The 14,923-nt window shown below is 36.6% G+C and overlaps 1 protein-coding gene across 3 annotated transcripts in view; it reads left to right on the top strand.

The window, feature by feature from the left end:
* The first annotated feature begins 2,193 nt into the window (after positions 1 to 2,193).
* The window catches only part of LOC134538331 (zinc finger protein 883-like), a 31,221-nt gene continuing 18,491 nt past the window's right edge, over positions 2,194 to 14,923 (top strand). Inside the window, exons 1-5 of one of the 3 annotated variants that reach the window (XM_063379551.1) lie at positions 2,194 to 2,373; positions 4,837 to 4,979; positions 5,580 to 5,729; positions 8,643 to 8,702; positions 9,238 to 9,326. In XM_063379551.1, the coding sequence (XP_063235621.1) occupies positions 4,857 to 4,979; positions 5,580 to 5,729; positions 8,643 to 8,702; positions 9,238 to 9,326 (422 nt within the window). In that variant the 5' untranslated portion in view covers positions 2,194 to 2,373; positions 4,837 to 4,856. Of the gene's footprint in view, positions 2,531 to 4,836; positions 4,980 to 5,579; positions 5,730 to 8,642; positions 8,703 to 9,237; positions 9,327 to 14,923 lie in introns of all 3 variants that reach the window. The other 2 variants (XM_063379550.1, XM_063379552.1) reach the window with 2 other exon arrangements.

Genomic DNA, 14,923 nt, shown 5'->3' with positions numbered 1-14,923 from the left:
CAAGGGCCACTCCAGAGGAAGGAGGGAAGAGGAGTGAGAGCAGGGAGAGAAATAACTTTTCCTCTGTTTCCAAAATGTTCCAAGTTTTAATTGTCATTTCCTTGGAGAGGAGCTCTAGCTAGGTAAAATGTGTACCTAGCTTATATGGATCTCCTCCCTACACTGATCACTGATACGAGTGACATATTTTTCCCCAATACAGAATACAGGTCATCCTGTGCCCTCCCCAGTAATTCACACACTAGGTTATTATTTACTTATAACATACATAGCACTGACACACATTTTATATTATACAGTCATTAATAAATCCATATGCACTGCTATAAACGTCCAAAAAATATTTGCTGCCATATATGGTATGTTTGTGGCACCACTCGTAGCCTATATCCCACGGCTGATGTAGAGAAGCCTGCTGGGATAAGGCTTTCTTTGCAGGCGGCCATGATGGTTGCAAAGAGAGGAGGCCGAGGGCAAACGCATGACACGACAAGTCTTTCGTGCCTGCTATGACTTTGACACCACTCCAGCTGCCTGTTTAAGTTTTTAATTAAATATTAGCGTTGGAAAACATCTCAGGGGTTTTAAGGGGGGTTCGGCCTCGTGGCTGCAGGCAGGAGCGCGTCGTGGTTCGGAACCTACCTGGGCTATTCAGGCCACCCAGGATGCTTTGTAAATAACTAGTAAACGAATTAACAGGACACTGCACTTTATTCAGTATCGATACACTTATTGGTCCCGGTACTGGCCGCATCCGTTGTCTGACCGCTGCGACACGCGTATCTCTGAACGTAAACGGTGCGCGCGACCAGGATAGGTTGCAAAGTAATATCTACGAACTGATACAGTGGTTACTTATCCATATGAAGGATATGGCAGAAAGTTGCGGAGCTTCTGTATTGCAACAACTTAGGCAGACACGTTAACATGAAGAGTAGCACCCCTGTTCAAGATTGTTTGCAATCTAACATGCGGCGAAATAATAATGTCTCGAAAATACGTAGATACGGTAAGCTGGAGACGTACACGTTATAGTCTCTTTTGAAATTGAAAGTTATTCAGTTAAATTGCACGTTACAAGTTACACATTTAAGATGGTGAAAATTAAAAGGCGAAAGTTAGTCCGTTAGTCTTCAACACTCGTTACAAAGAGTCTTCGATGATGACAATTAATTGGCCATGAAGCCAAAAGTGCGTACCACTATTACGCTGTCCTTAAGCTGGACATGGAATTACGTATAAAAAGTAAAGTTCCCTGTTGGGATGAATTGAATAAGTTACGAGTCGCACGAAATATCGTGCGACTGGGTTAGGTCGGCTTCGAGCTGAATAAAGGATTTATAAAAACTTACACTATTGCTGATATGTAAATGAAGCGCGAAAGTTGATGGACCGACGTTCGCGGAGCGACCGACCCCTGCGAGCTCCCGACGGTAACTGCGCGCGAGACTGCCCTGCGGCCTCGCGCCTAACCACGTGGAACGTGGGAAATCCGACCCGGCCAGTTCTGGACTTGAAGATAAGTTACACAATATATGCTTATAAGACAATTAGACATAATTTCCCTTACATGAATCCTCTTTTAAATTGTTATAAATTTAGTTGTTTCAATTTGACAGAATAATTATATAATTAATTAGGCGCATTACCACACCCGGCCGGGCGCTGACGTCACTTTGGTGTTTGTCGCGGCGCACTATTACACACTCGGCGGGAATCACGCTCGGGCGTGTTCGATGCACTTAAGAGGTGTTGTTGTGGCATAACGGCCTGTGCGAACCAGAGGGAGCATCGGCGGTCGGCGTCAACTTAACAGTTATATGGGCTCTTGCTACATTCTATGAGTCAACACAGAACATTGTTTCCAATTTATCCGTGTTGGCTGTTTTTTCAGTGGCTTCTAACCCAATAAGTTTTTAAACAATGTTTGTGCGGTTACTACCATCTCTTGCAGTTATAATTGGTTATAGTAAAAATGTATTGTGATAAAATGATTTTTCAATACTCTTAACAGACGTAACATCTTCATGTAGATGCGTTTTATTATTATTATTATTATTATTTGAAATATAGTAGTCTATGTTTATCAAAAAAACCTTCCTTCTTGACATCGTACTGTGGTAACGGCTGCAATAGGCAGTTTTTTCTTCGAAATCTACCTTAAACCTTGCATTTGAAATAATTTATTATCTCGCACGTCCAGTAATACTCGTATGGGCGTCTAAGAGATAAAGTTAAAAAAAGAGCCTGCGAGTAAAACAAATGTATAATGGTCAAGAAATATTTTTGTAGTAACTGTAGTGAAAAGCTGTGGGGAAACTTGTGAAGCTCGTTATATTCATCTGTGGAAAATGATATTGGAGCAAGGCGAAAGTATTTTTGTTATAAAAACCTGTAATTACTAATGGTTTTGTGTAATGGTATCCCTTCATTCTGATGGCATGATTTTGTATGTGTATAAATTATTGTAGTTTTTTTTTTTTGTACGGCTTGTTGAATTCGTCTGTCAGATATTTTATGTTGCAAAGTCGTAAGTTTTAACTTTACGTTTTTACTTATGTTTATTTGCGTGTAGCATGTTTTGATTAAAAATAAAAATAATTTTTCCCAACAACTAGTGGATAATGATTAACTAATATTTATCTAAAATTCCATAAATGTCTAGAATGAAATTCTATGTAAGAGATGGTATTTACAATATATTATAAAAATTTTAAGGCCCCGGCTTTTCCGTAAAAAAATAAAATAAGGAATATTTTTTATCACTACGAACGTTCCTTTATTTGCTGTGAACTGAAACGAGCGTTTCAAAATTCTTACTGGTTTCTATTAAATTACCTTTTAAAGATTATGTTATGTAGCCTGAACAATGATGCCCCTGTCGGCATGTAGTGTTTTATTTTTTGGGTAAATATGTAGAGAAGCGGTATTTGAGAAAAAAAATGCTAAAAATCCGGAAATACTTTTATTATATGCTCTTTCACTTCCTTTTTTCATTAAAACTGGCGGAGATAAGAAATTCCTAATACTTTAGGAGATATCGAATTTTTTAATTTTCATCACAATACATATGTGTTCATGCGGCGCTCACCATTGTTTCTTGTTTAGGAGTATCTATTAAAATCTGAAAATACTTTTATTATATGCTCTTTAACTTCGTCTTTTCATAAAACCCGACGGAGATAAGAAATTCCAAATACTTTAGGAGATATCGCCGTTCTTATTTTGCAATACAAGACCTGTGCAATCATTTGAAAGATGCAGTTTTTTTATTTTGCAGTGTGTTCGTGAATGCCTTATTAATTAAAATGGTTGATTAGGTCAGGTCAGTTACATTATAAATACTTTCAAACTAAGCAGACATTAAAAATAATATGAATTACTTTTAATGGTTGTTTAGTTTTAAAGTATTTATAATGTAGCTGACCTGACCTAACAAACCGAGACAAAGGATGAACAGTAGGAACTCACGTAATTATTTTTTTACTTATTACTTGCGCAACAAATAAAACATTAAAATTTGAAACGTTAAAAACTCACCTACGTTAGAGGCGGGTAAAATTCCTTTGTCATTAGTAGAAAATGATGTAGTCGTTCACCTACGTCGCGGAAAAAAAAAAAATCAATCGTAAGCAAGCAACAATTGTGATCGCTGCATGAATGCAAGTTGGGTATTGTGATGGAAATTAAAAATTCTATATCTCCTAAAGTATTTGAAATTTAGTATCTCCGCCAGGTTTAATGAAAAGAGGAAGTTAAAGAGCACAGAATAAAAGTATTTTCGGAATTTTTAAATTTTTTTTAACAAATATTGCCAAAATATGAAGATAAAAAAATTCTATATCTCCTAAAGTATTTGGAATTTCTTATCTCCGCCGCGTTTATTGAAAAGAGGAAGTTAAAGAGCACATAATAAAAGTATTTTCGGATTTTTAGCATTTTTTTTTGCAAATACCGTTACTCTACGTATTTACCATTTTTTGCTATCGTTATAGAGACTGTTTTCCGCTAGAGATTGGCTTGATTGTTGTTGCCGCCCTATTGTATACTTGATCCTGTGGCTCTCCAGGTATCCTTTAGAATGCAGCATAGCTAAGGCTGTTTTACACCCTAATTGTGCCCAGTTAGGGCGGAAAACTGTTTTGGCCTCCACCTAGGTTGGCACGTACACAATGTGCAGACCTTTTGAAATATTCTGAAGATATCAGAGTGATCTGTTCACAAAAAGTGCTTAGAAATACACTGAGGGTGAATGGAGATTCTGTACAGAACTCAAGTTACTTGCAGTGTACCTTTATCTTCATTTCTTCCCTATATAATGTTATGGTTAACGCTCAGATATCACTATTGCCATATGCTGCACTTATCATCCCACCACACTAACACAAATACATGATACACCCCTGACTGGGCGGGCTTTTTAAATAGCTTTTACGGGAGTTGTAGATGCATGGGTAGAAGTTCACATATCCAAGTTTCTCCTTTAATCCTGATGACATGATCCTATCCATATTAATACTGTGGTACACAATGCTGACTTTTAATTTAGTACACTGAAAGATCCTGGACATAATAAAAACTTGTGGTATAAACAATGAATTATGATTGTAAAATATATACGAAAGAAAAAAATTCTACACAACCTGTCATAATTTGTTAGTATTGTGATATTCAAGTTTTTATGTTCAGGATCTTTCAACGTAGCATCATGTACCAAAGGATCATGTCCCCAAGATCAAGGGAGAAACTTGGATACGTGGTATGGAATAATTAACAATACATGTTGGTGCTGGTGTGTGTGTGTGTGTGTGAGACAACATGAAAGTGCTATTTCAGGGATGATGTGATGCCCTGCTATGGAAACTGGCGAGCTGTGTAGAATATGTGCTTGCTCGGCCAAGCTGCTGTTGCCGATTTTTGAGGGGGAAGGCAAGAGAGCAAAATTGTCGATGAAAATACGTAAACATCTTCCTATACAGGTAATGAGTGTCTGTGTACGTGGTATTTAAATTAAATTTTATTAATTATTTCCCCCTCAACCAACATTTATTTCATTTTTTTTTAATGTTTTAAAAAGTGGTAAATAAATTTTTGCAAGTTTTTAAGAATCTTCAATTATTTGCTATGTAATTAATCAGAAATGTAAAAACTGTATGTTTGTGTATGTTAATACTCTTAACACTATACAACAATTACAATAATAATAATAATAATAATAATAATAATAATAATAATAATAATAATAATAATATAGCATTAATTGAAATCTCTACTGTACCATTTGGCTATAATGCTACAATTATTAAAAAAAAAAAAAAATCTAATTGTGTTTGTGGGATTTGAATTCTGATTTTTTATATTGGTAATGTTCAATTTTTTCATACTACTTGTTGTGTTATGTTTGCTAATAATGCATTACTTAAAACATCTCAGGTTCAGACTGAATGTACCTGTGGAAAAAACACTTTCTTTAAGATGCCATTAAGCTTTTCTAAATTTGATTTTTTTTTTTTAAATTTTTAAGTTAACGCAGAGCATAGAACCATATTTTTACCAATCACATGTAATATTTTCGCCAGGTGGACGAAGATGACTGCCTGCCAGATCGGGTGTGTTACCCGTGCTCATCTACCCTCAATGCCTGGCACAAGCTCGTGGAGAAATGTGTTGCTGCAGACAAGAAGCTGAGAGGTTTATTGGCCACCCAGGAAAAGCCTGCAGTAGTTGCGGTAAGAAACACGGCACCCGTAAGCAGGTTAAGTTTCAAAATATTATTTTATCAGGGTGTGCCACCCGACCGGGAAAATTGTGAAAAATCTGTGAATTTTTGAAAGCCATCGGGAATAATTTGTTTGTCTAGCAATGTGAAAAGAGATTAGTTGAAAGACTGCTCGTTGTTCCTACAAACTGTGTCATTTAAGCCATTTTTTAAAGCTGTTTACAGCTTAGTTGAAAAAGTGCAGGCAATATCTACAAACTGCATCGCTTATATCATTTTGAGCGTTGTTTATTGGTCCGTAGAGGATGTGTGGAATGCAACACTGTGGGTTGCCGGCGCTTAGCAGGAGAGAGAGGAAGTCGCCAAAAGTCACCTAGAAAATTATGGCTCAAAATTTTTTTTATTCTCTTGTATTTCTTTTTTTATTACAGAAGTAATGGTAAATATGTACAGTCGCGGTAGATGCCAAAAAAAATGCTAAAAATCTGAAAATACTTTTATTCTGTGCTCTTTCACTTCCTCTTTTCAAATCAACCGGCGGAGGTAAGAAATTCCAAATAATTTAGGAGATATCGAATTTTTTAATTTTCATCACAATACCTGCGTAGTATGCAGCGATCACCATTGCCATTGTTTCTTGTCATAGATAATAAGGTTTCTTGTTTACGAGTATCATGTTTCTTATTGGACAATTTTGTCACGTGACTGTTCCGTGATTGGCCAGTATTCAAATGAACCAATAGGTGATTATTTATTCCGTGATTGGTCAGTATTGAAATGAACCAATACGTGATTATTTATTCATTTATTGTTCAATACGATGTTTAATTAATCGGTCAACTTCTGCCGTGAACGACTACATCATTTCCTTATAGTGGCAAAGGAAATGTACCCACCTCCAACTTAAATGAGTTTTTAACGTTTCTAATTTTAAAGTATTATTTTTTTATTTGGATATTGTTGCGCAAGTATTAAGTAAAAAAAATTACGTGAGTTGTTAATGTTCATCATTTGTCCGGGTTTTGTTAGGTCAGGTCAGTTACATTATAAATAATTTAAAACTAAAGAACCATTAAATTAAATTCACATTATTAAATGTCCGCTTAGTTTGAAAGTATTTATAATGTAACTGACCTGACCTAATCGACCATTTTATTTATGAAGCATTCACTAACACACGTCAAAATAAAAAATGGCGACGTTCGAAGGGTTAAACGGGCGTTGTATTGCTAAATTAAAAAATTCAATATCTCATAAAGTATTTGGAATTTCTTATCTCCGCCGGTTGATTTGAAAAGAGGAAGTGAAAGAGTATAGAATAAAAGTATTTTCGGATTGTTAGCATTTTTTTCCGCATGAATACGCAGGTATTGTGATGAAAATTAAAAAATTTGATATCTCCGAAAGTTGTTGGAATTTCTTATCTCCGCCGGTTGATTTGAAAAGAGGAAGTGAAAGAGCACAGAATAAAAGTGTTTTCGGATTTTTAGCATTTTTTTTTTTGGCATCTACCGCGAGACTACATATTTACCGAAGTAATATAGTCTTACCAAAACACGTTCTATTTTACAATATATTAACTACTTGGTGTTTAATACTAAAGGGTTAATTTTGTTTCATTGTTGATGTAACCAACATTGTTAGCTATTTTATATAGTATTTATTAACATTGTAAAGTTTTATGATATTTCTTAGAAAAATCTTGGAAAAACCTACAATTTGATTTTGCCAATAGATTGGTCACTGTTTATGCTTGTGTTTACCTTGACAGTAGGACATTCAAAATTTTGCAAGTTTGCAATTTTTCCAGATCAACTCTTCTATATCTCTGTATCTCTCTATTTCAGTATACCTATATCTATCTATATCTGTATCGCTATATGTCACACTTTATCAATGAAAATATTAATAATTTATGTTTTTACCTATATAGTCATTTATCTTTTTACCTGTTACAGGTGTGACAGTGTATTCAAATGCAACATTATATCAATATTTCCAAGTAATTTATGAAGAACTTTTGGAGATTTATGATTTTGAACAAACAAACATTTACATTTTTATTTATATAATAAATGTATATTTTTGATATTTTATCGTAACTTTAAAATTAGGAGATACTCCATTTTTTATTTTTCATTTTTTAGATGCTTTCATTTACCAAAGATTTGGACATTTTAATTTTGCATTTTAAACTGACATCATCCATTTTTTTTTGTATGTATAGTTGCAATTGCTAAAGCTATTTAACTCTATAATGTTTTAATACACTTGTTGAAGTCTTGATGAAAAGTGGAAGATGCTGTCAGAGTTAGATATGTACATGACACTCCAGCGAAATATGGACAGAGAAGCGACTAGCCCTCATGCGTGAGAAACTGGTCTATTTGCATTTCAAGTGAAATGTGGTAGATAGTTACCATTGGCAACAGTGTTTTTTTCGTTGGTAGCTGAATTTGATGCTTCTCGTGAAATAGGAGGAGGAAAGACATAATAGAGTGTGATGAATGTGGGGAAGGATTCACTTTTGCCTTGTGGAGGCAGGCACATTTCTTAGAAATTATCTTGTAAGTCCTTAGGTACTGCACTGCAAATTTTGTGTCGTAGTTTTAGAAGTTTTGTTTTTATTCTGTTAGGTCAAATTATTAAGAAATTTTCAAACCTGTATCTATCTCTGAATCTACTAAATCAGGAACTGTAAAATATTGCGTACTTATCTGAATCAAATTAGTGACTGAGATTTTACTTTTTTTTAATGTCCACCTCTAACTGTGTACAGTGACTTCGTTTTCTTTTCGATTCAAAAAACTTGAAGGTGTGTAAACCAGGGCTGGTTCAAGCCATTACGTTTTGCTCCCTCTCCCCCTCTTGTGGAGATTAGGGTTTGGTCACTCAGATATGAACCATCTCTTTTTATTTTTAGGTTAAAGAAGAAATCTCCATTGATAATTCTCCCCTCTGCGATGATGGTGACTGCAAAAATGTAAGTTCATCTTGTGCTGCTGTGGTAGTGTAGTCACAAATGTGCTTGAAATTCGGTAAACCTTAATGGCAGGGTTCCCACAGTCTGGGAAAATCTGGAAAACAGGAAAAACTCAGGGGATTCAAAAGGTGTCTTGAAAACCCGGAAAAGCATGGAAATTGACGAAACTTTGTTTTGCAAAGTAGTGTCGGTATCAATAATGTTACATTCTATGTAGTAACTTAATAATACGTATTTAACCACACAATTGGGAGCTGTTAAAGATCCCTTCCTTAACAGTAATCATGTACATGTTATTTTGCTAGGTATATACTGATGATACAGGGGAAAAAAGTAAGAGGAGATCAGGAAAGGTCAGGAAAATGGCTGAAGGAAGAGGGTGGGAACTCTGTAAATGGTCACTTTTTTAAATTAAGTTTGCGTTTGTCCTTAATACATATATGGTTCTGGAACCCACAGTCTTGGTGAGCGTGGTTAGTCAGAAAATTTTTGTTTTTGTTACGCCTAACATTGTTGATTCTGTTGATTATTCCAGACAGCTGAGGAGCAGGCTGGGAAAAAAGACGAGGTCGAAGAGAGAGTGGTGGGGGATATCCATAGGAGCACACAATGTGATGACATCAGGTAACTTAACTTAATAAAATAGAGCTGTTTAAGTTACCATAATTATACACTGTTCAGAATATTCAGGGGATCAGACAAAAATAACTTAGGGATCAGGCAAGATGTGTTTTCAGCAGCAGTATGATCTTATAAGCAGCATCTATCAGGGGGCAGAATACAACGTGCCTGCAAACGTCAACAGGACGCAAGGTGTTATCTCAAACTGTCCATGATAGTCTTTATGCAGGTGGTCTTTATGTAAGTAGGCCCATGTAGTGTGTCTAATGGACACGAGAGCCCCGTACAGCCTATAGAAATTGGTAGGATGGGGGGGGGGGGAGACATTGTGGATGGGAGCATAGGCGTGCGCACGGTAGGTGCCACAGGTGCCTTGGCACCACCATTAGGGTTAATGTTATTTATTTTTTTACAAGCAGAAATAATACATACTTACAAAAATCTGTATTATTTCCAAATAAAAATATGTTTTTCAATTGTGTCGAGTTACAGATATGTGCTCATAACACTATCAGTATATCAATTATCAATCTAACCAACTATACACACGAAAACAAGCCAGTTGCAATTACTTGTGTTGTACACGCGGGCCGCGGCTACGAAACTTCTGAAATGTAAATACTTCTCATAGTTCTCCTCGAATTACATAGAATGCGCGCTCGGTGTCCACTGTTCACTCCACTCGGCAGGCGCACGGAATAGTAGCCGCCGTCCGCCAGGGTTTATTTAAAAAAAGAGAGAGAGTTTAGTTAGTTAAAAGGATAGGCTTACTCGATGACTTATATGCAGTCGCCGACAAAACATTTTTGTTGTATTCCAAAAGTTAAAACTTTTGCCCAATCTTATTTGTGTGTTTTTATTATTTTAATATTTTACATATTTAAGGTATGTTACAAAAACTCCCTTGATTTGTTGATTTTAAAACTTAACATTTGAGAATGTTTTTTTCTAGCATTTATTTGGCATCTTCAGAAAACATTTAAGTACGGTTTTTCAAAGCCACCAGCATGAATTCCGTGCAAACAATTTGTGCAATTTACTTTATGGCTCAACAAAGCTTAAAACTGTAAATAGTTTAGTAGTTTTCCTGGTGATTATAACGTTCAAAGCCATAATTTGTCATAAAAAATGTTAAAATTTTTACATCTGTGTATTTAATGTTTTTGTTCGGAAACACCTTAAATAGCACCATTTTGCGCTTTCAAATCCAAAATTTTCCGGGGGAGGACCCCCGGACCCCCCGCTTTAGGCTTGGGGTACGTGAATGACAGAGCTGTTGTGTAATCTGGCACCACCAATACTGAAGTCCTGCGCACGCCTATGGATGGGAGCATGCAGAACGGAGATGCATTCTGTTTTCCAATGAGTCGTGATTCATTGTAGAACCTTGTAATTGACATGTTCTCATTTGGAGGTAATGTGGAACATGAAACAACCCAGCAAGGTTCTGGTATTAATCCTCTAATTATATTTGCATGATTCCCTAATGATTTTTGTCTGATCCCCTAATTTTACTTTGGGGTAGTGATGTGTCGGATCTACTTTTTTTACCTGTTTTCGGTTTGGTTACAGTTCTTAAAATTAGGTACTCGGTTCTCAGTTTCAGGTTAACCTTCACCCATTTTCAAGACGCAGTGTGCCCTAATAAATGGTGTTTAACATGACTCATCAGTACCCCACTTAACCATAATTAGACCACAAGCCACCTAGCCCCCAAGTAGCACAGTTGTTTCTTGTGACACTAGATGCAATTATATACGTAAAAAAATTAATCCCACTTATACCTTACTTAAAACAAAACATTTTCAGAGAAGCCTATTTTAATACATATTTAATAAAAGCGAGTATATATTTATAGTCATGAAATAATGAAAGGATCTCTTGTCTTGCAAAACCCAACCCCATCAGAATACTGGAATTATTTATTATTGACATTGGGTCATGAGGTTTGGAAATCTTTGGCTGGGAAAAATTTGGTTGACTGGAGTGGAAGTGCTGAGGCAGGAATGTCAGAAGGGCATATGAAGTGAAAAACATCCTATTAGAGAAGGGGGTGCGAGTGGCGAAAATACTCTGCCAGTGTGCGATGGAGGAATGACGAATGAGAGAGATGATGATGTTAAGTACTGGTCTAGTGGCCTTGAAGGCTTCAAGAGCGAGGGCAAGTGGACAGAACAAAGGAAGTTTGTGTTTTGAATGCTGAATTAGCACATCAAGATACTTGATTATCTTTTTTTCTTCCTGCTTTGAAGGAAGCTTCCGTCATACACTAGTGACGGGAGTTTATTTTGATACTCTTCAAAAATGTGTTGTTGATAATCTAACAGGCCAGCTGTCCTCTGTTGTAGTCAGACGTGTTTCGGGCAGGCTGCTGTTTCCATCATCATATGCAATTCACTCGTTTCCTTTGATGTTACATGTTCATCGTAAGATGTGTAATGAGGCGCAGTAGTTCCGTGGATTCATAATTAAAGATATCATCGGCAGCTTGTCAGAAACAATAAAGTAAAGTTACGAATAGCTAAACTTCACGCTTGCAGGTCAGGGCCAAGCCAAAATGTAACCTTTTATTTATGTATTAATTTTTGGAATTTTAACTTAAAATTTGACCACAGGCATCTGCATCGGCCCAGGGTGACCGTTGTCGCCCTCCCAATATATTTTTCGCGGGTGTATTGGTATCTTTGTTCCACAGTGAAACAAAGGGACTTGAAGTTTTTTAGTTAATAAAGTGACGCGCTACAGAGAATATGTGATACATAGTCTGGACCTGTTATGTAAGTTATGAGTTATGATGTACTATTTTTTTTTTGTTTTTGAGAAATAATAAAAGACTGTCTTGAACTCTTTTATTTTTAATGCAACTACATAATTAACTTTTATCCTATGGGACTTATTTATCTTTGATGTTGGCAAATAGACGAACTTAAAAAAATCAAACTTCTAAATCATTGTATATAAACATAAACTTTTCGGCCATCAGACACTTGAAAGGTTGGCCTAAAGTATATTTTACAAACCCGAATATCATCGTTCATGATTCAGAGAAGAAAATAAAAGTTGCTCTTGGAAGTTAGGCTGATCAGTAGGTCGATGTCTCATAATACTTCTTAATTTGATACAAGCATTGAGAAAAAATGTTCTGCTCAGTCTGATTAGTTAAACTGTAAAATGCTGTTTAAAGAATTTCCCTTTCATCTGTTGATATTTTTTCATTGCATTTTCTTGTACACTGTTTTTCCCTAAAGATTTTTGCAGTCAGTGACTGTATGGCCTTATATAGTTTTATACTCATTACCAGAAAGTCTCTTTTTCTTCTGATGTGCCCTTTTCCAACTACATGGGTTCCTTTTACATTCATTGCCTCTAATAGGCTCCTGCCTAGGCCTAACCATAAAATCTGATACTTGAGTTGTCACCAAAAATGTCCCTTTCACTACAGTGTTCACCCATTGTAGGCTATTTATTGGTTGAAATAACAAAGTAAACATAACAAATACTTCATACACAAACATTATAAAGCTGAAAAATGCAAACAGTTGCAAAAGTATGACTTTTAACAAAGTTAGTTCAACAATAAACATCAGCTTTGATGGAGCCATGGAGTTATTCACTTTGGCCATTGAAACAACTGGTAAAATGATCAGTCAGTTGCCAGGTCAGCTAGCGCATTCTAGCGGCAAACCATTAACTGTGGCCACTGACAAGTACATACTCACTGATGCAACCCAACAATGTTATTACTCACAATTTTTAAAAATGGGATTCTGAATATCTCATATAATTTAGTTTTTAGCTGATATGCCGTAATAAAAACTTCACCAGAATTGTTCTTTGTTAGAATAATGAAGACTCCTAAGTTATACACTGGAAGTGCAAATACCAATTTTGAACACTCGAGTAGCTAAAGTTAGATTTATCACAGTCTGTGCATCTCTGGGGTGTTAATTTTAAAAATTATAAACAGAATTAACTGTAAAGAAAGAAGTGTTTCAGAATTTCGCTTTTTTTTTTCTTTTTTTCCAAACCAATAGATTTTATATATATATATATATATATATATATATATATATATATATATATATATATATATATATATATATTAAATAGGTCTAAGATACACTTAAACAAAATTCTGTATTAATAGAAATTTATGTAGAATTTCCTTTTTTGTAGGTTTGAGCTGATAGATCAATCAAAAAACACAATTCTTCAAGGCCCTGTCCCGAAGGAAATGGGCAGCCCCAGATTGTTCCCACCAAGCAATACACTTCTCGTGGGAGATCCTCATTTCAGTAATTATAACAGTAACGAAGAAGTTAGTCACGCTGTGATAATACCGAAATATCAAGATGCAGCTGGTACGGAACTCCGTGGGCGTGTGTTTACGGATGACGGAGACAGCTCTCTGTCCAAATGTGGTGGTGATGGTAACGTGTTCCTGGTGTCAGACTCTAGAGCTCCCTGTGCTAAGCAGACGCAGAGCGACGACGCTACGTTGCAGGCCTTCGGGAGTGAAATGTTTTCCAGTGAGCTTGTGCATCGGTGCAAGTGCTGCGGTGAAACGTGCAGTGACGACGACCAACTTGAAGCTCACCAACTACTGCACCAAAGGAACGTACTCCACTGTCCGGCGTGCGACAAGACTCTGTCGACGTTCAGAACGCTCAAGTTGCATTTCAGCGTCCACGCTGACACGGGTCTCAGGCTATGTAACTTCTGCACCAGTGTGTTTTCAGACCAGAGCGAACTCGAAAAACACGAAGCTTCTCATAAGAATGATAGACCTCATTTATGTGAAACATGTGGCAAGGGTTTTAAGTGTAGAAGAAATATGTTAGATCATTGTAGCACACATTTAGATGATAGTATTGTTCGTAAGTTCATGTGTGAGTTTTGTGGTGGTCTGTACAGGAATAAGATGATTTTAAAGAAACATCTTACTTTTCATATTAACGAAGGTAAGAAAGATTACATTTGTGAAATTTGTGGGAAAGGGTTCATCAGCAAAGAATACTTAACTTTGCATTTGAAGGTGCATTCGGACAGGAAGCCTTACAAATGCACTAAATGCGAAATGGCATTTAAATGGAAGAAGAATTTGAATGCTCACCAACGTGTTCATGACAGAGCAGCAGGTAAGCTTCTTGAAAAGGAAGGCAATCGTAAGACCACTCGTGTGCGGTGCGACGTCTGTGGCTGGCTTCCAAGTGGAACCTTTACCTTCACAAGAAACGTCACTGTGATGTCGATGGTACAAGTTTTACCAAATCCTTCCTGTGTCACGTTTGCGGTAAGAAGCTGGGCAGCCGTCACACCATGAGGCAGCACCTCAACACGCACTCTGGACTGAAACCATTCAAGTGTTCGGTTTGTGGCAAGAACCTGAGCACGAAACAGAGTCGGGTCGACCACGAACGCACGCACACGGGAGAGAAGCCGTTTTGCTGCGATGTGTGCGGAAGGTGTTTTGGCTGCAAGGCATCTCTTAGCGTTCACAGAGGTATTCATTCTGGGAAAAGGCCTTTCGAATGCGAGTACTGTCTGAAGAGATTCAGTCGCCGGGATCATCATGTCTTGCACGTTCGTACACACACCGG

The sequence above is a fragment of the Bacillus rossius genome, chromosome 13, assembly GCF_032445375.1.
Source record: "Bacillus rossius redtenbacheri isolate Brsri chromosome 13, Brsri_v3, whole genome shotgun sequence".
In the NCBI taxonomy this organism is placed as follows: domain Eukaryota; kingdom Metazoa; phylum Arthropoda; class Insecta; order Phasmatodea; family Bacillidae; genus Bacillus; species Bacillus rossius.
The sequence above is the reverse complement of the archived record's forward strand: the minus strand, read 5'-3'. Positions and strand labels throughout refer to the sequence as shown.